This window comes from Giraffa tippelskirchi, chromosome 5, assembly GCF_054371585.1.
Source record: "Giraffa tippelskirchi isolate mGirTip1 chromosome 5, T2T-mGirTip1v1.2.pri, whole genome shotgun sequence".
In the NCBI taxonomy this organism is placed as follows: domain Eukaryota; kingdom Metazoa; phylum Chordata; class Mammalia; order Artiodactyla; family Giraffidae; genus Giraffa; species Giraffa tippelskirchi.
The window spans coordinates 177,226,678-177,250,212 of NC_137279.1; the positions used below are offsets into that span (position 1 = coordinate 177,226,678).

General features: G+C 42.7%; 1 protein-coding gene and 1 long non-coding RNA gene across 2 annotated transcripts; one reads left to right on the plus strand and one right to left on the minus strand.

Moving 5' to 3' along the window:
* The first annotated feature begins 1,317 nt into the window (after positions 1 to 1,317).
* LOC145505150 (uncharacterized) lies at positions 1,318 to 21,646 on the plus strand. Its single transcript, XR_014052895.1, has 4 exons — positions 1,318 to 1,466; positions 4,311 to 4,462; positions 20,441 to 20,542; positions 21,233 to 21,646. It is a non-coding gene; the product is annotated as an uncharacterized LOC145505150 (long non-coding RNA).
* Positions 6,609 to 7,541, minus strand: LOC145505149 (olfactory receptor 2A12-like). The gene has a single exon (XM_081486953.1). The coding sequence runs from the start codon at positions 7,539 to 7,541 to the stop codon at positions 6,609 to 6,611; it is 933 nt and encodes a 310-aa protein (XP_081343079.1).
* Positions 21,647 to 23,535: the final 1,889 nt, after the last annotated feature.

Genomic DNA, 23,535 nt, shown 5'->3' on the forward strand with positions numbered 1-23,535 from the left:
AAGTCTGAATTTGGCAATAAGTTACCAGATTAGAGTTCAGTAAATCCTTGTAAAAGCCTTCCTCTTAGTCAACCTTGATTTCCATAGGAACGGGGACATCATTAAGTGGAAAAAAAAATGTCTCCTAAGATTCCGTTAGGCCAGCAGTCTCTGTCTCAACTCGCGATAGTCAAGGTCTCTAGAGGGAGAGTGGGTCCTAATCATTGTGGTCACTGATATCATTGTTAAAGGCTTCTCCCAGCATAACCATCACTGTCCTTTCATGACTCCTCTTAGCTGGACTTGGAGATCTGGAGCTTAGGAAATTCATTTTCTGTTCCTAGCTCCTGGAACACAGGTTGGCAGAGAGGACCTTTCCATATATAGTTCCTGAATGAACAAATGGAAGAAGGTGGAGGTCTAGGAAGAAAAAAGGGGAAGGGATGGAAGTGTGAGGTGAGGAGGAAAGAAGAGTGGGGAACGAGGGAGGGGCTAGAGGGATGTTGGGCACAGAGAGGACCCAGTGGCTGGTGAACCTGGCCACCACTGACCACCAGCCCCCACAGATGTCTGGATCCCACCCATAGCCCCAAGCCCAGTGACCATCTCACCCCTCTGGAATCCACAGAAACAGGTCACGGAGAAAAACAGTCACTTGTTCTTAAGGAAAAGAGACTGAACAGGAAGCACTTAGGGCAACTGAGTCCAGTGAGGCAGGATTTCTGGCAACCCAGTCTCCAGAAAAACACTAGGCTTCTGAGAGGTGGAAGGATGAACCCCCTGCCTTTTCTCCATTGCTCAGCTCCTTGCACTTGACCTGGCCAGCCCTGGCTCCTGAAGGCCTTTCCTATCAGATTCTCAGGTGTAGAAGGAGGGAGCTTCAGTCAATCCAAGCTCCTCTCAATGGACCAAGCTACTGAGGCTTTATGTCCTGCCTCCTTACCAGACTTCCCTGGGAGGGTAAGGGGAGGGCCATCCCCCTGCCTCCTGCCACCACCCTCCCTCTGCCTGGTGAAGATGCCAGTTGGAATTCTCTGAATGTTGTCAACAAGATCCCTACAAGGAAGAGGTCCCCGTGGACAGAGCAGGAGAAAACCTCCCCATTGGTGAGGCGTAGTGACCTGTCTATTTCCTTTTCTAGCCTTCTGAGGGATATGACCAGCCTAGGGGAGAGGATATTGTACCTGGTCTTCTTATAGAGAGGTCAAGAACTGAAGGCCTTATGTTGATTCTCCTCTTACCTCCAAAATCCCTGTGCCCCAACTTGTCAATTAGAATATGTTTCGGTCACACATTTATTTCTTCTGAACAACCTTGAGCAAATCAAAATCTCCCTCTATTCCTGACCAGAATAACAACTCTACTGAGCTCTAACTGAAATTCTTCCTGCTGTCCCAGGGCTGGTTCTGATTACCAGTGGGGTTGGGCCAGATGGGGGGTTGGTAGGAGGAGGAAGACTGGACTCTGGATGCTGAATTTTGAGTCAGGTGGGCCCACAGACCTCAAGGATAAGAGGGTGGGCTGGGAAGAGAGGAAAAGCTAGGGCTGTGACAGTCCTAACAACCGGGGACTCTCTGTGGAGGTTGAGAATGCCTCTGGGAGGGACTCTGGGAATTGTCTCTCATTTGCTAAAACAAGTACCTGAGAAGGTTTCTGGGTTTATGTCTGGGGAGGGAGCTGAAGGAAATGGCAGGAGGTGATGACGGTACTAATGATCAAGAGCACATTAGTGGTCCTTTGGGACAGCCTCACACACAAAGCATTTTCATAAGTATTTTCTCATCAGGTCCTCCTGGCACACCTGGGAAGGAGTGTTGTGATCCTCGTTTTACAGATAATGACAATGATGATGACCCACTGAGTGCTTGTGATGGGCCAAGTCTTGAGGGAGTCAGTGGTGCTCATTTTGGTTACTTCACTGCTAAATCATTAAGGGCCTTCAAGGTCAACATGTCCATTTCCTTACTCTTTTTTACAGCCATGAAAATTAAAGCTCAGAGAAGCAAAGTCATTGCCTTGCATGAGTTAGTGTAGGTGATTCAGACTTAGAAATCCTGCCTCCTAGCCATGTCCCCATTCCATTGACCTCAGACTTCTTCTTCTGCTTCATTCTCTATGAACTGGCAGAAGAAGCTGTCTACCTGTCCAGTGATAATTAGTTAATTGCAGCCATCTCATCATGCATGCCCTCAACATTTTGATCCCTGGGAATTTCTTTCCCCCAGTGCTGTAAATCTTGTTTGAGCCAATGAAAGTACACAAAGCTCAGATAAGGTAATAGGATAGTAACGATAATTAAGAACAATAACAATGCTGCTGCTGCTACTGCTGCTAAGTCGCTTCAGTCATGTCCGACTCTGTGCGACCCCATAGACGGCAGCCCACCAGGCTCTCCCGTCCCTGGGATTCTCCAGGCAAGAACACTGGAGTGGGTTGCCATTTCCTTCTCCAATGCATGAAAGTGAAAAGTGAAAGTGAAGTCGCTCATTCATGTCCGACTCTTCGTGACCCCATGGACTGCAGCCTACCAGGCTCTTCTGTCCATGGGATTTTCCAGGCAAGAGTACTGGAGTGGGGTGCCATTGCCTTCTCCGACAATAACAATAGTGATGTTAATTATTATGTGCGCATGCATGCTAAGTCACTTCTGCGGTGTCCAACTCTTTGTGACGCTGTGAGCTATGGCCTGCCAGGCTCCTCTGTCCATGGGATTTTCCAAGCAAGAATACTGGCGTTGGCTGCCATTTCCTTCTCTGGTTATTATAATAATAGTAAAACCTTATAGGTATTGTTTCGTATGTGCTTTACTTATAATAACGCATGTGATAGTCAAACGTCTCAAGATGACATCTCATCTTGAAATTCAGTGGAAACATTGTTTTGACCACCAGTGGAAACACTCCCTACTAGGACACTAACATCTCCAAACTAGCAGAGCCCAGAGTTCCTGAAATAGGAAACAAATATTCTGTGAGTGAGTTACTGGGTATAATAGTCACAGAATCCACTCCCATTTCACAGCTTGATTCCCATGCATTCTGGCATTGGAGGAAACAATGCCATATAGTCTCTGACTCAAAGCTTAACATCATGTTTAATTTAAAGAAGTATGTAAGATAGGGTCCTCTTCTTTCAAAGTGTTGTTACCTACGAATAGCAATAACTGAGTCTTACTAAGTCAGTCCATCTTTCAACTTGTCCAGCTTATTCCAAGTGTTTGAGGTTAGTTAAGGTCACTGATTCTATAATTATGAACCCACAGCTGTGAAATGAGTTTCTTGATCAGATGCAATGCTGTGGGGATTCTCTGATGGCGGATTAGGCACACTGTGAATTCATAGATAATGATGCTAGCAAAAGCTTTGTGGGCGAGAGAAGCAGTTCATATCTAGAATCTGCATATGTTCCCATGAGACAAATCACTGTCCCCTCCCTGATGGAAGAGATCCAATATAATCAAACGGCCACAGATGACAGCTGTTCTGAGGCATGGTGTCATAGAGTTGATCTCTGCTATTTGTGATTTAAGCACTCATCAGTAGTGGCAACCAGGTCAGCCATGGGTAAAAGAAACCCTGGTCCTAAGCTCATATGAATAGCCTCCATCCTTGCTTAATGGACATTTTGCTCATGCGTCCACTGAATGAAGGTCTGGGGGAAAAGCCTGACTGACATTCACAGAGCGTGTCATTGTTTCCACCTGATTTGTCTACTCTGAAGCTGATAGCCTTTCATGAACATTCACATGGGACACATAGATTCTGTGTCCACTCTGAGGAAGCCCATCCACATATATCTCTCTTCTCCCCAAACTTTCTTGCCACCAATCTTTGTATCTTGTTGTGGCGTAGTTACTTAGTAGCTTTTGCTAGTTTCTGCATTTTCCTATGGAAATCAATCTGTGAAAGCCTTCTATCTTTAAAAGTTTTAATTTTGTAATCTATATCTCCCTTGGAAAATATCCATTCCATCTAAGTTTACAGTTTTATTTGCATAGAGATCAGCAGAGAAAGCAGAGTTGGGGGGCTGAAGTTTCTTGCCCAGGAACACACAGCTGGTAAGTGGTAGAAACAGAAACTTTGAGATCATTAGTGCAGAAATGGATCAAAAGGGAAAAGAATTGGAGAGGCTGACATTTCAGTCTAGTAGCAAAATATTTCCCCCAAATAGATGAACTGAGTCCCACCAGACAGGTGCTATGATCCACTCTGCCGTTTTCTAAGTTCAAGGAAACAGGAAAAAGTAAAAAATAAAACAAAAAACAACAACCCTCATAGAGACCAAATTAACAGAGAAATAATTAACAACATTTTTTTAACTCCACCCCTTAGTACCGGTACACTTCCGAAGAACTGCTGGTTTGTGGACTGCAAATTCCATAAGGACAGGTGTTGTGATCTCCTATCACCAGAGCCAGGGATCAGTGATGACAGTTGACAATTAATGGCTCCCATCAGTGAACTACAGGGAATCAGAGATACTGGTAAGGCTGGATTAAAACACTGATAGCTTCCTTGATTGCTCCCTTTTTCACCTGCACACCCAAGTCATCACATGCTCTTACTTCTTTCCTTGTCACTTCAGCACTTCCCCACTCACTGCCACCATCAAGTCTAGTACCTCAGAAATTAAGCCTAGGTCTACCCCCACTAAATGTTCCTCTTTAATCCAACCGCCTCATCCATGGTCCCAAGCCATTCTTCTGAAAATGCTGTGTCACCCTCTCTCCTCTACTCTGGTCTGCGTCCCAAGTTCTTGAAAATAGAGGTTGTCTATCTTTAAGATAAATCTAGTATCATCTTGAATTAAACACTGTGTTACTATCTATCCAAGCAGAGAGACAAATAAAACCTCATCACTTCACCCACAAGACTCACTCTCCACTACCCTGACTCCTGACCCTAGCTGTTGTAGCAGAGCCACCAGGTAGACCCCACATCTTCCGAAAGGAGCTCCAAGAGCCAGTAAGACTTCTTCCCTAGTATCCAGGCAGCCTCCTTCCCCACAAAGCCAGAAGCAGGAAGCTCTCAAAAGTTTTAAGTCCCTTCCACCAGCCACATAGCTCCCTACCCTCTCCCTGGATGGAGGGAACACTCCAGAAGCCTTTGGGACTCTTCACTTTCTGCCTGAAACCTTCTGGAAATGTTGCCTGGAACTTTGCCACACCATTGGTGCTGCGGTACTCACCTACCTAAACCCCTTCTTAGCTCAGCCCTGTTACATCTTTCATCCCCAGGACCTCTGGGCCAACAATGAGGCCTGAAAGAAAGATGGATTGCCATGCTAACTCAGAGGCTTGTGCCAGGGTTCTTATAGAGTCTTATACATCATTTAGGTCCCTTGAAAGAATCAGATGCACTGCTTAAAATGGACTGTACCTGTAACAACTTTTATTCTTCTATGGTGTTGTAATTCACCCTATGGCACAGAAGATACACTAGATTACCACATTTGATTTCATGCATTTCACCTACTGTGACATAGAATTTTGGAGACACAGAGATCTTAGAGACATTTCAATTTGAGGTGCTCATTCTATAGATGAATAAAGTGAGATCCAGAGAAAGGAAGTAAATGGCCCAAAGTCACGTAACAAGATAGCAAGGTTGGGACTAGAACCCGGGTCAATTAATGTTAAGTTCTGTTCCTTCCACAAGATGATGTAGAGTATACCATATCAGCCCCATAAACCATATTGCTTCCATGCATCAGGCCAGGTCCATGGGTTACATTGGCTCCGTATACCATTGGCTTAATTTTCAATGTTGGTCACATATATTTATTATTTTCCTGTACCACTATGACTGCCTACTACTTGACATTCTACTATGTCCATATACCACATCACTTTCAGGTACCAGGTTTCATGTTAGTTACGTGCATACTATTGGTCCCAGTGCCTCTGTTGTAGATTACATTATCACCCTTAGTATTTGCTGCTCTCACTGTAGAGGGAATACACATCCATCCCCATGCCACATGACTTGCATAACTTTTCTGTGGGAAGAAAATACTTCCTGCCCTTTTGTCATAAGGCCTACACATAGGACTTGCTTTTGTCAATAAGATGTCAACAAAGAGATGTGTGTTCAGTTCAGTTCAGTTCAGTCACTCAGTCATGTCTGATTCTTTGTGACCCCATGGACTGCAGCACACCAGGCCTCCCTGTCCATCACCAACTCCCAGAGTTTACTCAAACTGATGTCCATTGACATGTGTGTTAATTCTGAGCAGAAGCTTTAAGGGTTGTCATGTATTTCAGCCATTGTTCCTTTCTCTCTGTCATAAGTCTGACCTGTTTCAGATAGGGCCTCCTCCTTCAGGCTGGGTCCAAGAATCCAATGGCAGAAGGCCACAGTCCACTTGCAACTGATTGGAACATGACAAATAAATGGACTTTTACTGTGTAACCCCATGAGATTTTAGAGTTGTTTCTAACTGCACCACAATGTAGAAAGATGATCAAGACAGCCATCCTTAGTTTCACGTTCCACGTTTGTTCCGCTGACCAAGTACTATGTTGGTTCTATTGTATAATGTTGGTTTCATATGTTATAGATGCTGTCCCTTTCCTCGTCATTGAATACTTTACCCCAGATTCCTCCTGTCTCCCAGTTCAGCAGGCCAGTCTACCTCCCCATCACTTTGAGAAAAGCCCTCTTCATGTCCTTATTCCTCAGACTGTAGACCACAGGATTAAGCAGAGCAGTGAAGACATTATAAAAGAGTGATACCTGCTTGTCTCGCTCAGGGGAATAGCTTGAATTGGACCTCATGTAGAGGTAGGTGGCTGGAGCATAGAAAAATGTGATCACAGTCAGGTGGGAAGCACAGGTGGAGAAAGCCTTGCAGCGGGCCTGCATGGACTTGAACTTGAGAATGGCCTGGGCAATATGGATGTAGGAGGCCACAATGAGTGAGAGTGGGGCAACAACCATGAAGACACTGATGACTAGGTCCACCATCTCAATGACATGGGTATCCATGCAAGCCAAGTTTCGTACTGAAGGACCTTCACAGAAGTAGTGGTTGACCATGTTGGGCCCACAGTATGGCAGCCTCATGGTGAAAAAAGTGTGGATCAGAGAGAAGAAGAAACCACAGGCCCAGGTCCCAGCCAACAGCCGTGTGCACAGGCCCCAGCTGAGGATCACAGTATAACGCAGTGGATAGCAGATGGCCACGTACCGGTCAAGGGCCATGACTACAAATAAAATACACTCAGTCAGGCCCATGGCACCAAAGATGTACATTTGTAGCCAACATCCAGCAAAGGAGATGGTCTGAGATTGAGAAAGAAGATGCACTAACATCTGGGGCATGGTGGTAGTTACACTGCCCATATCCAGCAGGGAGAGAATACAGAGGAAGAAATACATGGGAGTGTGGAGATGCATGTCCAGGCATATCAGGGTGATGATGAGCCCATTGCCAAGGACTGAGCTCAGGTACAGAAGAAGGAAGGCACTGAAGAGGATCCTGTTGGTCATGGGGTCACTGGAGAAACCAAGCAGGATAAATTCAGAAACCCAGGTTTGGTTCTTCCCTGGAAGCATCCACATTGTGGACCTATCAGAGAATCACATTCATTTAAATGTCATCTAAAATATGATAGTTTAGTAAGATCTGGAGGGAGACAGCTGTGATTTTAATTCTCGGCCCACCATTTACCTACTGCTTTTACAGTTACTTAACTTCTCTGAGCTTCAGTCTCCTCAACTATAAAATGTGGCTAATAACACTCATCTCTCAGGGTTTTTAGGAGGAGTTGGGACGATGTATGTGAATCATCTCCTACAATGCCTTAAAACACTAAATAGTAGTAAATGCTCATTTGCAATCTCCCCAGGCCTAGTCCCAACCCCTCAGAGGAAAAACTGGTCGCTCAAGTGTCTAATAACAATCAACTTACACAGTATCTGCTCCAGCTCCCAAACCTGCAGATGCGACCTTCCCCTCTGTCTTAGAGATTATTTGTCTGGATGTGCGACAAGCCTTTCCTCACCCTGTAAATTTGTCTCTCTGGCAACTGACAATAGGAGGTATTACCAAAAGTGGCGGCAGGGTTGGGGTATGTGGAAGGGTGGTTTCCCTGGTGGCTCAGATGGTAAAGAATGTGCCTGCAGTGCAGGAGACCCGGGTTTGACCCCTGGATCAGGAAGATCCCCTGGAGAAGGGAATAGCTACCCACTCCAGTGTTCTTGCCTAGAGAATTCCATGGACAGAGAATTCTAGCAATGTGATGATGGAAGGAGGGAGGCACTGAGGTTGGGGCTTCAATTCTCCTTCCTCAGTTGCTCAGCTAGAGAGCCACTGGGTTGATAGCGACAAACCGCAGTCACATACTCAGGCCACGCACACTCTCCCTACCCAGTGGTCACTTCTAGGAGAGCTCTGGCCTGTGGCTCCACCCCTACTCCCAGTAGCAGACTGTATTCCTGTGGCAGTCACACACTTTTTGAAAAAGTCTGAGCTCAGTCTTTTTTCTGATCAGGGGAGATAGTGGTGTCAAGAGCAGGGGGAAGGAGGGAAGTAATTCCCAAATCCTTGGTCACTGTGTACTGCCCTGGAAGCAGTACATAAGGCAGTACTGCGTTTTTTTGCCATAAGGTTTTGCCTTAAGCAGCAAAAAGCTGCTTTTTTTGTTTTTAATTGCTGCTTCTGGATTTCTTCAAGGCCTTTTTAAGCCTTTTAGCAGTTATCTACGTTTAACTAACTAACAATTCTGTATAGTAAATTTTCCCTGTTCACATTACTGGCGTGTTCTGTCTCCTCTCAGGATCTGAACTGATGCAGATGCTAAATCTATGGGGAGTGAATCTGATAAGGAACGGAATGTTACATAATTACAACTATTTATCCATAAAGTAATTCTTAATTACAACAGTAAAAAGTGGTAGCTATCTGTGGAGAAACTGGACAACATCTTAACTGAGTGATTACAATTAATGACATGGATAAGGAGAAGATAGACATCTGGTGTCTCCATATGTGAAAGCCAACAATATATTACTTATATATTGTTTCAGACCAAAAAAGCAAAACCTGAATCTAATCATGAAAAAAACATCAAAGAAACCTAATCTGAGAAATATTCTGCAAAATAACTAGCTTCTGAAACTGAAAGTCACTCAGTCATGTCTGACTCTTTGCAACCCCATGGACTATACAGTCCATGGAATTCTCCAGGCCAGAATACTGGAGTGGGTGGCCATTCCCTTCTCTAGGAGATCTTCCCAACCCAAGGACTGAACCCCGGTCTCCCACATTGCAAGCAGATTCTTAACCAGCTGAGCCACCCTAGTCTTCAAAAAACATCTATCATGAAAGACAAAAAAAGTTCTAATCTGTAATAGAGGCAAGGAGACTAAAAAATGTATAACAACTATTGCAAAATGTAAACCTGGAAGAGTGAAATACTACAAATAACATTAATTTGACAACTGGTAAGCCTGGAATGTTAATTAGATTAGTTTAGATAAGAGTATCAGAGTTAAAATTCCTGAGTTTGACAACTACATGTAAGAGAATATCCTTATTCTCTTACATTTTAGTAACAATTCTCTGAAGTTTTAAAGGGTATAGGAACATGATGTTTACAAATTATTCTCAACTAGTTCTGAAAATTACAGTAACAACAATGCTAAAAATGTAATACATGTGTGGGACATACAGGTTTCTTTGTAGTATTTTTTTAGGTTTTCTGAGGGTTTTTATTCCAATCCCAAAGAAAGTCAAGGCCAAAGAATGTTCAAACTACTGCACAATTGCACTCATCTCACACGCTAGCAAAATAATGCTCAAAATTCTTCAAGCCAGGCTTCAACAGTACATGAACTGTGAACTTCCAGATGTTCAAACTGGATTTAGAAACGGCAGAGGAAACAGAGATCAAATTGCCAATGTCCATTGGATCATGGAAAAAGCGAGAGAGTTCCAGAAAAACATCTATTTCTGCTTTATTGGCTATGCCAAAGCCTTTGACTGTGTGGATCACAACAAACTGTGGGAAATTCTTAAGGAGATGAGACTACCAGACCATCTTACCTGCCTCCTGAGACATCTGTATGCAGGTCAGGAAGCAACAGTTAGAACTGGGCATGGAACAATGGACTGGTTCCAAATTGGGAAAGGAGTATGTCGAGGTTGTATATTGTCACCCTGCTTATTTAACTTCTATGCAGAGTACATCATGGGAAATGCCAGGATGGATGAAGCACAAGCTGGAAAGATGCTATGATCTTCATTTTTTAAATGTTGAGTTTTAAGCCAGCTTTTTCACTCTCCTCTTTCACCCTCATCAAAAGGCTCTTTAATTCATCTTTGCTTTCTGCCATTAGAGTGATATCATCTGCATATATGAGGTATTGATATTTTTCCTGGCAATCTTGATTCCAGGAGAATCAAGCTTGTGAGTCATCCAGCCCGGAATTTCAAACAATGTACTCTGCATATAAGTTAAATAAACGAGGTGAAAATAAGCAGCCTTGATGTAATCTTTTCCTAATTTGAAACCAGTACATTGTTCCATGTCCAATTCTAACTGTTGCTTCTTATCTTGCATACAGGTTTCTCAGGAGGCAGGTAAGGTGGTCTGGTATTCCCATCTCTTTAAGGATTTTCCACAGTAGTTGAGATCCACACAGTCAAAGGATTTAGCCTAGTCAATTAAGCAGAAGTGGAAGTCTTTCTGGAATTCTCTTGCTTTTTCTATGAACCAGCGGATGTTGGCAATGTGGTCTCTGAGTCCTCTGCCTTTTCTAAATCCAGCTTGTACATCTGGAAGTACGGCTTGAAGGATTTTGAGCATTACCTTGCTAACATGTGAAATGAGAACAATTGTGCAGTAGTTTGGACATTCTTTGTCATTGTCCTTCTTTGGGGTTGGATGAAAACTGACCTTTTCCAGTCCTTTGGCCACTTCTGGGTTTCCCAAATTTGCTGACATATTGCGTGCAGCACTTTCACAGCATCATCTTTTAGGATTTGAAAATGCTCAGCTGTTATAGGGTGAAAAAAAAGAAAAACCTTGATGTTTGGAATCAGATGGATCTGAGTTTGAATTTTGACTCTTGGCTCTATAACCTTGAGAAAAGCCACTAAGTTGTTGTCAGTAGAGGTGCAAGGTTGTTGTGAATTTTAAATAAAATGAAACACAGAGAGATTTAAAAAAAAAGAAAGAAAGAAAATGCTCAGCTGGAGTTCCATCACCTCCACTAGCTTTCTTCATAGTGGGCTTCCTAAGGCCTACACGCTTCACACTCCAGAATGTCTGACCCTAGGTGAGTGACCACACTTTGTGGTTATCCAGGTCATTAAGACCATTTTTGTACAGTTCTTCTGTGTATTCTTGCTACTTCTTCTTAATCTCTGCTCATATCTTTTCCACCATCTCCCACTCTCAAACATTGATTAGACTGTTTCTCTATTTCTTAGAATCCCTTGTGGTTTTTGGCAAGGTATAACCCTAGAATGTTCTAGACTGTTCTGATATAAAGCTTGAGCTCTAATACCTTGAGAAAAATTTCTCCCTCTCATGGTAACTTTATTCCCACTCATTGTGTTGGAATATCTATAATCAAGTATGGATAAAGGGATGAGTGGCAGACTCCCCTGTGGCTCAGCTATAAAGAATCTACCCCCAATGCAGATCTGCAGGAGACATGAGTTCAATCCCTGGGTCAGGAAAATCCCCTGGAGAAGGGAGTGGCAACGAATGCCAGTATTCTTGCCTGGAGAATCATATGCAAGGGACCTGGTGGGCTACAGTCCATAGTGTCTTAGAGAGTCAGACATGACTGAAGAGATGGGCAGGCATGCACAAAGGAGTGAGTATATAAACTCCTTTCAGAAACAGTAATAGATAATGTTTAGTGAAAACTTTCTGTGTTCCAGGCATTGCTACATGAATTGATCTCATCCTCATAACAACCCATTGAGATAAGTACTAGTACCTTCACTTTTAAGATGGGGGGAAAAAAACTAAGCCATAGAGAAAGTAAGTGATTCACTCTAAACTATACTTTTTGTGTGATTGAACCTGGGATTTGAACCAAGACAGTCAACTCTTAATCATTAAATTCTGCTGCAGGTGAACAGGCTGTAAGAGGGAAGGGCAAAGAATGCAAACTGCCCCCATCTGCTCCTCAATTTGAGCTTCTTGAGGCTTGGCATAAGATACTATAGAATCATGGCCTACATGTTACAGCCACCAGATGAGAAAGAATCAGATCTCTCCTAGGATAAGGGGCTAAAGGGGCTAAAGGGGCTATAGTGGCAGCCACAGACTATCTCTCATGATAATGTCCTGCATCTGCTCCCATCACTTGGATGTGGGAAACCATGGGGTTATATTTGAAGTAGAAGGAACTCATAGAAAGAGACTTGGGAACTGATTACCATACTAGAACTTAGTAAATCTTTGTCAAAAGCCTCCCTCTTAGTCAACCTTGATTTCCAAGGGGAACAGGAACATTATTTAGTGAAAATAAAAAGTCTCCTAAGATTCCATTAAGCCAGAAATCTCTGTCCTAATTCACAAAAGCCCAGGTCTGTAGAGAAGAGGGGAGTGGGAACTAATCATCGTGGTCACTGATGTCATTATTGAAGACTTCTCCCAGCATAACCGTCATTGTCCTTTCATAATGTCTCTTAGCTGGACTTGGAGATCTGGAGCTCAAGAAATTCATTTTCTACATCTAACTCCTAGAACTTGGCTTGGCAAAGAGGACCTGTCCATATATATTTCCTAAATGAATAAATGGAAAAAGGAAGAGGCCTAGGAAGAAAGAATGGGGAGGGGACTGAGCTGTGAAGTGGTGGGGGGAGAAGAATTAGAAACAAGGGAGGGGGCTAGAGAGACCTTGGGGAACAAGCACGGAGAGGACCCAGTGGCTGGGTGACCTGGCCACCTCTGAACTCCAGGCCCACAGATGCCTGGATCACACCAATAGCCCCAGCTCAGTGACCATCTCACCTCTCAGGCATTCACACATCATGGAGAGACTGCCACTTGTCCTTAAGAGAAAGAGACTCAACAGGAAGTGCCCAGGGAAACTGAGTCCAGTGAGGCAGGATTCCAGGCAACCCAGTCTCCAGAAAAACACTAGGCTTCTGAGAGGTTGAAGGATGAACCCCCTAGCTTCTCTCTATTACTCAGCTCTTTGCATTTGACCTGGCCAGCCCTGGCTCCTGAAGGCCTTTCCTATCAGATCCTCAGGTGTAGATGGAGGGAACCTCAGCCAATCCAAGCCCCTCTCAATGGACCAAGCTGTTGAGGCTTTATGTCCTGCCTCCTTACCAGGCTTTTCTGGGAGAGGGAGGGGAGGGCCATCCCCCTGCTTCCTGTCACCGTCTCAGTCTCTGGTGGGGATGCCAAGATGGAATTCTCTGAATGTTGTCAACAAGAACCCCACAAGAAAGAATCCTTTGGGGTTAGAGCAGGAGAAAACTCACTCCATTGGGGAGGCATAGTGACCTGTCCTTTCTTTTTCCAGCTTTCTGAGGAATATGACCAGCCCAAGGGAGAGGAAATTATACCTGGTCTTCTTGTAGAAATGTCAAGAACTGAAGGCCTCTTGTTAATTCTCTTCTTACTCCCAAACCCCTGTGCCCCAACTTGTCAATTAGAATGTGGCTGAGTCTTACTCCTATTCTTTACAGTGGGAGATTTTGAGCAAATCAAAATCTTCCTCTATTACTGACCAGAATAACAACTCTACCTGAACTCTAACTGAATTTCTTCCTGCTGTCCCAGAGCTTGTTCTGATCACCAGCAGGGTTGGGCCAGCTAGGGCATTGGTAGGAGGAGGAAGACTGGACTCTGGATGCTGAATTCTGAGCCAGGTGGGCCTGCAGACCTCAAGGAGATGAGGGTGGGCTAGCAAGAGGGAAAAAGCTAGGGCTGCGGCAGTCCTAACAATGGGGGACTCTCTGTGGAGGTCGAGAATACCTCTGGGAAGGACTCTGGGAATTATCTCTCGTTTGCTAAGACAGGTGCTCAGGAAAGTATTCTGATTTTATGTCTGGGGAGGGACCTGAGGGAAAGTGCAGGAGGTGGTGATGGTAATAATGATCAAGAGCATCTTACTGGTCCTCTAGGACAGCACCATACACAAAGCACTTTCATGTGCCTTTTCTCACCAGGTCCTTCCAGCACTCCTGGGAGGGAGGTATTATGGGAAGGCGGTATTAAAATTCTGGTTTTATAGATGATGACAATGATGGTGATTCACTGAGCATTTGTGATGGACCATGTACTGAGGGAGTCAGTGACACAGGTTTTGGTCATTTCAGTGATCTCTAGGTCATAAAGGGGCTTCAAGGTCAACATGTCCAGTTCCTTACTCTCTTTTACAGCCATGAAAATTAAAGCTCAGAGAAGCAAAATCATCACTCTGAAGGAGTTGGTGTATGTGATTCTGAGCTAGAAGTCCTGTTTCCCAGTCAGAGACCCATTCAATTGAACACAGGCTCCTTTCTCTGCTTCATTCTCTAGAAATTTGAAGAAAAACTGTCCACCTGTCCATCTCATCATGCATGTCCTCAACATTTTCATCCCTGGGTGTTTGTATCCCCCAGGGCTGTAAATCTTGTTTGAGCCAATGAAAGTACACAAATTTCAGATAAGGTAATGGGATAGTAATAATAATGATAAGAAAACAACAACAAAACAATAATAGTAGTGATGGTGATTATTATGCATGCTTCCATGCTAAGTCACTTCAGTTGTGTCCAACTCTTTGCAACCCTATGTATTGCAGCTGCCAAGCTCTTCTGTCCATCCGATTCTGCAGGCAAGAATACTAGAGTGGGTTGTCATTTCCTTCTCCAGAAATTATTATAATAATAGCAAAACCTTATAGGTTTTGTTTCTTATGTGCTTTACTTATAATGAGCCATTTATACCCAAACATCTTAAGATGACTTCTCATCTTCAACTTCAGTGGGAACATTATTTTGACCACCAGTGGAAACACTCCCTACTGGGACACTAAGATCTGCAAGCTAGCAGAGTTCAGAGTTCCTGAAATAGGGAAAAATATTCTGTGAGAGAGTTACTGGGTATGAGTCACAGAATTCACTCCTACTTCACTGCTTGATTCCCATGCTTATGCATTCTGGGAAAATTGATTGTATGATGCATCATAAATGTAGGCTCAGAAAACTCCAAAGCTTGGAAATCATTCAGAATATACTCTCTAAACCATGAAATTGGTTACAAATTAATTTCAAAATAAATATAATGGGTAAATACCCAACTTCTTTGAAGCTGACATACATTTCCAAATAAGTTATAGAATAAAGAGAAATCAAAATGGAAATTACTGTATATTAAAATAAATGATGAAAATAAAACATTATCAGTGTTTGGGGGAAGTTTACAGCTTTAAATGTATATGTTAGAATATACTTAAAAGGCTAAAAATTAATCAAATACACTTTCATCTCAAGAAGCTAGAAAAGGAGCCCCAAATCAAACTCAAAAGAAGTTGAAGGAAGGAAATAATAAAGATAAGAGCAGAAAATGAGGAAATTGTAAAAACTTACAATGAAGAAAAATTGACAGAGCTGAAAGTGTAATTTTTGAAATAATATAAAGATTCTTAGCAAGACTGATAAAGAAAAATAAATAAAATACAAATCATTGACATTAGGAATGAAAAGGGGAACATTACTATAGATCCTACAGTCATTTAAAAGCTAATTTTAAAAACTACAAACAACTTTATAACAACAAATTTGACACTTAAAAAAAAATGGACAAATGTTTTAAAAAACACAAATTACCAAAACTGACAAAGGAAAATTAAAACTCAGAAGAGTCCATGTCTTTCCAAAACAGTTAATTTATATCTGTAAACTTTCCTAGACTGAAAACTCTAGGCCCAGACAGCTTAAATGATGAGTTTTTCCAACATTTAAGAGAGGAAAAACATCAATCATAACAAAGTTTGTCAAAGCATAGAAAAAGAGGCAAAATTTCTCAACTCATTTTATGAGATCAGCATAATCTTAATACCAAAATATAACAAAGACATTACAGGAAGGAAAACTCATAAATGAATTTCTCTCATTGGCATTACTGCAAAATTCATTAACAATATATTAATAAATTTAATCGAGCACTGTATTAAAAAGAATAAAACATCACAATCAAATTGGGTTTATTACAAGAATTCAAGGTTGGTTTAGCACTTGATATATAATGTAATTCATCTGATAATGGAAGTAAAGGAGAAAAATTATGTGATTACATTAATATATACAGAAAAGCAACATAGTAATACTCAACGATCAATTCAGATTCAAAAGAAACCTCTTAGGAAAGTAGAAATAAAAGGGAACTTCCTTAATGTGATAAAAATGATCTCCAGAAGAAGCAACCTACTGCAAATGTCATACTGCATGGTAAAATACTAATAACTCATTCTCTAACAGTGAAAGTGAAACAAAAATGTTTACTATTACCATTTCCATTAACCATTATACTAATGGCTCTATGGGCTTCCCTGGTGACTCAGATGTTAAAGAGTCTGCCTGCAGTGCAGGAGACCCAGGTTCAATCCCTGGGTCAGAAAGATCCCCTGGAGAAGGAAATGGCAACCCACTCCAGTATTCTTGTCTGGAAAATCCCATGGACAGAGGAGCCTGGCAGGCCAAAGTCCATGAGGTCACAAAGAGTCAGACACGATTGAGCAACTTCACTTTCTTTCTTTCTAATGGTCCTGGTCAGTGAAATAAGTCAAGAGAAAGAAACAAAAGACTAGAGAAATGGAAAGGAAGAAAAAAAACTGTCATTATCTGCAGAACACTTGATTGTGTAGGTACAAAATTTTTTTAAAAACCCAAAGACAAACTGGAATTAATAAGTACACAAAAATCGAACATATTGCTCTATATTAGCAACTTGAAAATAGTTCATAAGAGCATTTTATAAAAGAAAACATGTAGCAAAAATTCTAATAAAATGTATGTAGAAAAACATTATTTAAAGAAATTAAGGTAGAGCCAAGAAAATGGAGAAATATGTAATATTCATGCATTGGTTGGACAATTCAACATTACAAAGATGCAAAATTGATCTATAGATTAAGTGCAATCCTAGTCTTAATCCTAATAGATTTTTCTACAGAAAACTGACAACCTGGAAATAATATTTATATGGAATTCTGGAGAATCTTAAAGGAAAAAACCAAAGTTGGAGGACTTACCAGATATTGACTTACTCTAAAGCTGCAATAATTAGGCAAGTGTGAAACTGACACAAAAATAAACAAATGGATTGATGGAACAGGGTACAGAATAGACCTGTGAATATATAGTCACCTAATTTATAATGAAGTTTATACTACAATGCAATGGGGCCTTTTCAACAAATTCTGCTGGATCATGCAGCTATTAACACAGGGAAAAAAATGTTGAAACCTACCTCAAAAATTAATTCCAGATATATTATAGTTTTAAATGGTGAACATAGAACAATACATTTTTAATATCAATGCAGAAAAATATCTATGTCACCTCGCAATAGGCAGAAATTTCTTAAACAGGACACATAAAGAAAAAGATGATACATATTTTATGTAATTACATTATAATTACATATAATTGCATATATATGATTACATATAATTATATACACAGATTATAGTAAAATGAAGAACTTACAATTTACATCCAGAATAAAAAATTCTTTAAAATAAACAAAGGCTACCAAATATAATAATGAGCAAAAGATTTTAAAAGGCACTTCACGAATGAGGCTGTTTAAACAGACAGTAATCAAATGAAAGTCAACATCATTAGTCATCCAGGAATTGCAAATTAAGACCACAGCACAACATCACTACACACCCACTAGAATGGCTAAAATGAAAGATACATGGTGGTGGCAATAATAACCAGAATTTTCTTACACTGCTGATGAGAGATTGCCTTTGTATTATTCCTCTGGAAAACGTCTGATGGTATCTCTTAAAATTGAACGTATGCATTCCATGTTACTTAGCAATTCTATTCCTAACTATACTCCTACATACTTATAGACACATATATATATTCTAGGAAAACATTAGCTGTTAGTCCCTCAGTTGTGTCTGAGTCTTTGCAACCCCACGGACTGTAGCCTGCCAGGCTCCTCTGTCTATGGAATTCTCCAGGCAAAATGCTGGAGTGGGTAGCCATTCCCTTCACCAGGGGATCTTCCCAACCCAGGGATCAAACTTGGGTCTCCTGCATTGAAGGCAGATTCTTTACCTTCCCTTGTAGCTCAGATAGTAAAGCTTCTGCCTACAATGCAGGAGACCTGGGTTCGATCCCTGGGTCAGGAAGATCCTCTGAAGAAGGAAATGGCAACCCACTCCAGTACTCTTGCCTGGAAAATCCCATGGACAGTGGAGCCCGGTAGGCTACAGTCCATGGGGTCACAAAGAGTCAGACACAACTGAGAGACTTCACTTCACTTCACTTCTTTACCATCTGAGCCACCAGGGAAGCCCATATTCTTGGGAAGACATGTACAGAAATGTTCAAAACACTAGAAATAATAGCCCCAGATAGGGAACTACCCAAGTTTCAATCAACAGTATAATGGATAAAAGCACTGTAGTATGTTTCTATAAGAAGTTACCTTTGGGGAGGATAAAACCTCATAGGAGACATCAGACCATCCTCAGTCTTCACTATCCCCAGGCCCAGCTCCTCACCTGACCAGTGGACCACCTACATATCCCTCAAAGCCATCCCTTGCTTTGCCCTGGATTAGGAGCCCAGCATTTCTCACCCATAATGCTTCAGAAGTCCCTCCTTAGTCTCCCTGCCTCTGGACTCTTTTCCTTTACTACATTCTCCATATGGATACTACAAGTTATTGTTCAAAATATAACACTGACCTAGCTGCCTCCTGTTTAAAACACTTTAAGGGTTCCCAATGCCAGGTAATGTTTGACACGCACACAGAACCCTTCCTAAATGGTCTACACCATGCAGACTTCTTTAGCCTCAGCACCCAACTCTGTCCCTCATCCCATCTTTTCCATACTAGCATATCTCCATACAAGCATGCCAAGAGTCATGTATGTCTCTACCTCTATCACATCTTCAGACCCTTGCCTAGGTCTTTAGCATGGAAGAACACCACCCCCTGCACCCTTGCCACCCACACACACTCTGTTACACACCCAATGTTTATTCCCATATTAGGACTCAACTCATTTATCAATCCCACCAAGAAGCCTTCCCAGACTCGCTCCATCTCCCACTCCCAAACCTTGGTTGGATGCTTTCTCTATTTCTCAGAACCCAGTGGGATTATTGGCAAGTTATAACCCTTGTAATCCTAGAAGGTTCTGATATAAAGTTGGACATCTAATACCTCAGAGAAAATTTCTCCCTCTCATGTTAACTTTACTCCCACTCATTGAGTTGGAATATCTATAATAAAGTATGGATAATGGGATGAGTTTATAGCTTCCCTTTCAGTAATAATAATACCTAGTGTTTAATGAGCACTTTCTGTGTGCCTGGCATTGCTACACTAACTTTATCAAATCCTCCCAACAACTCACTGAGGTAAGTACTAGTACCTCCATTTTTACAGAGAAAAGAAAACTAAATCATAGAGAAACTAAATGATTCACTCCAAATTATGCAATTTGTGTGATGAACCCAGGATTTGAATCAAGGCAGTTTGGCTTCAGAGCCAACGCTTCACCAGAATCTTCTCCCGGTTGAGGTGAACACACTCTGAGTGGGAAGGGTAAAGAGTGCAAACTGCCCCCATTGCTCCTCAGTTTGAGCTTCTTGAGGTTTGGAACGAGATACTATAGAATCATGGCCTATGTGTTACAGCCACCAGATAAGCTAGGATAAGACTTCTCTTAGGATAAAGTGCTAAAGTGGCAGCCACAGACTGTCTCTCATGATAAAGTTTTCTCCTTCTGCTCCCATCACTTGGATGTGGAAAGCTATGGGGTTGCACTGGAAGCAGAAGGAATCCATAGAAAGAGACTTGGGAACTGAGTTCCATACTAGAACTTACTAAATCTTTGTAAAAAGCCTCCCTCTTATTAGTCAACCTTGATTTCCATGGGAAGGGGGACATCTTCTAGTGAAAAAAAAAAAAAGTCTCCTAAGATTCCATTAAGCCAGTATCACCGACTCGATGGACATGGTTTGGGTGGACTCAGGGGGGAGTTAGTGATGGACAGGGAGGCCTGGCGTGCTGTGGTTCGTGGGGTCACAGAGTCGGACACGACTGAGCAACTGCACTGAACTGAACTCTGTCCTAATTCACAACAGCCCAGGTCTCTGGGAACAGGGGTGTGGGAACTAATCACCGTGGTCACTGATGCCATTGTTGCAGGCTTCTCCCAGCATAACCATCATTGTCCTTTCATAATGTCTCTTAGCTGAACTTGGAGACCTGAAGCTCAGGAAATTATTCATTTTCTGTTTCTAGCTCCTAGAACATGGTTTGGAACAGACGAACCATCCATACATATTTACTACATGAACAAATGGAAGAAAGAAAGAGATCTAGGAAGAAAGAATGGAATGTGAGGTGGGGAAGAAGGAAGAGTGGGGAATGTGGGAGGTGCCTGGAGGGATGTTGAGGCAGAAGCACAGAGAGGACCCAGTGGCTGGGTGACCTGGCTGCCACTGACTTCCAGTCCCCGCAGACGCCTGGATACCACCCATAGCCCCAAGCACAGTGACCATCTCACCCGTCAGGCATTCACAGGTTACAGAGAGACTGTCACTTGTTCTTAAGGGAAAGAGACTGAACAGGAAGTGCCCAGGGCAACTGAGTCCAATGAGCCGGGATTCCAGGCAACCCAGTCTCCAGAAAAGCACTAGGCTTCTGAGAGATGGAAGGATGAATCCCCTGCCTTCTCTCCATTGCTCAGCTCTTTGCACTTGACCTGGCCAGCCCTGGCTCCTGAAGGCTTTTCCTGCCAGGTCCTCAGGTGCAGCTAGAGCTAGAGGGAGCCTCGGCCAACCCAAGTTCTTCCCAATGGGCCAAGCTGCTGAGGCTTTATGCCTCCTTACCAGGCTTTCCTGGGAGAGCAAGGGAAGGGCCATCCCACTGCCTCCTGCCACCACAGACCCTGTCCTTGTGGGGATGCCAAGATGGAATTCTCTGAATGCTGTCAACAAGAACCCCACAAGGAAGAGGCCCTTGGGGACAGAGCAGGAAAAAACCATACCCCGGCTGGGGAGGCATAGTGACCCGTCTTTTATATTTTTCCAGTACCTGGTCCACTTGCAGAGATGCCAAGAACTGAAGGCTTCATGCGGATTCCTCTCTTCTCGCCCAAACCCCTGTGTCCCAACTTGTCAATTAGACCATGTTTGAGTCACACTCCTATTTCTTACTGAACTACCTTGAACAAATCAAAATCTTCCTCCATTCCCCACCAGAACAACACCTTGGACACGATGATACTTATGAGTTGACCATGGAGAACTATACAGATTTTGAACCAGGTCCTGGAAAACAGCATCTGAAAAGTAGCATCAGTCACATGTTATATACAAGGAAGTCGAAGTCCAGTGCAGGCGGGAGCCTGCCCAAGAATTCACATCTTCCGAGGGCAGAAACAGAATCTGAATCAGGATCTGTCATGTCCTAGTGCCCGTTCTAATAAACTGCTGTTACTCTGAACTTGTTTGCACATCTAAAAATGATAATGATATCTTAATAACCTTAACATTCTGGGGTTGCTGGAGAATTAAATGAGATGATGTGTTGAAAGCCCTGCATAGGTCCTGCCCATGCCTCCCACGACTGAGCTCCTGTCCTGCCTTCTGTCTGGGCCTTGGTTGTCCATTCATTCAGGAAGAGAAGGATGGGTACAGAGGTCCTGTCCAGTCAGCCACAGGTCACCTGAGTCAATCACTGACTTTTCAGAAGTGTTATGGAATGATGTTAAATGAGATCATTATTAAAGTTAAATTACATAAACAATAATTAATTCAAGTATGTTAAAAACAAAGTTCAATGAACCTTGAAAGCACAATGCTGTGTGAAATAAGTCAGGCAGAGAAAGACAAACACTGTATGATCTCACTTATACGTGGAATCTGAAAACAGGGAACTCTTAGAAACAGAGAATAGAGTGTGGTGGCCTGGAGCTGAGGGCAGGGAAATGGAGAGAGGTTGGTCAAATGGGACAAATTCTCAGTTATAATAAGTTCTGGGGATCTAACCCTCAATATGGTGACTATCATTAACAGTGCTGTATTGTATACTGGAAAATCGCTATGAGAGGAAAGCTTTAATGTTCTCACTATAAAAGCAACAACAAAATGGTAGTGGTGAGGTAAAGTAATGCATGTGCTATGCTGTGCTTAATCGCTCAGTTGTGTCCAACTCTTTGCAACCCTGTGAACTGTAGCCCGCCAGGCTCCTCTGTCCATCCAGATTCTCCAGGCAAGAACGCTGGAGTGCATTGCCATGCCCTCCTCCAGGGGATCTTCCCAACTCAGGGATCAAACACAGGTCTCCCACGTTGCAGGCAGATTCTTCACCATCTGAGCCACTAGGGAAGCCCAAAGTAACGCATAAACTAACTTTATTGTGGTAACAGTTTCACAATATATACAATATATACACTTCATCACATCGTACACCTTAAACTTACAGAATATTATATGTCAATTAAATCTCAATAATTTGGGGTGGAAAAAGAAAATAAAATTCAACTTACAGAAAAAAAACCCAGAGATTAGAAACAAAAGTTGGGTGACTTCTCTGGTGGTTCAGTGGTTAACTAACACCTTGCCTTTGAATACGTGGGGTTTGGGTTTGATCACTGGTTGAGGAGATAAGATCCCACATGCCTTGTGGCCAAAAATCTAAGAAAAAAAAAAACAGAAGCAATATTGTAACAAATTCAATAAAGATTTTAAAAAATTGTCCATACGGAAAAATAATTTTTAAGGAAAAAAAAACTGAAAACTCTTCACATCCCAATTATTCTACTACAATGCAGATATCTGTTCTCTGTGTTCTAACAGTTGTTTGAACCTGCTGGATTTGTACAGTGGAAACAATCTGATCATGGAGTGCTCTGAACATCTCTCCCTAGGTCTGAGTTCAGTGACATCATGTTTGCTTGAAATCTGGCCATGATGGGTGTGTCTACCCAACACGGAAATCAGAAAACAGTACAAGTTAGAATTCCTCCCTGCCTCCCAGAATTTACTGCTAGGTGTTTACCAGCACACCACTGCTTCCAGTCCTGAGTCCTAAGAAGCCGGATGTCTCAGGATGACCTAGTGCTGGAGGCTTCCCACTTGGCTCTTGGCAGGGGTTGGGGGAGCCGGCAATGAGCGACCCTCGTCCAGGAGGAGCCCAGCCCAGCAGCTCAGGCTCTCTCAGCCCAGTCCTCTTACCTGGCCCTGACAGAGGCTCCCAGACAGCGAGACACAGCCTGGCACTGGCCTCTGGACCCTTGCCAGCCTCCTCACAACCCTCAGCAGGGCCGACCACGGTTGAGGCCTTATGAAGCATAGCATGTGGAAGACCAGCTCTGCATTCAGGGAGCTCCC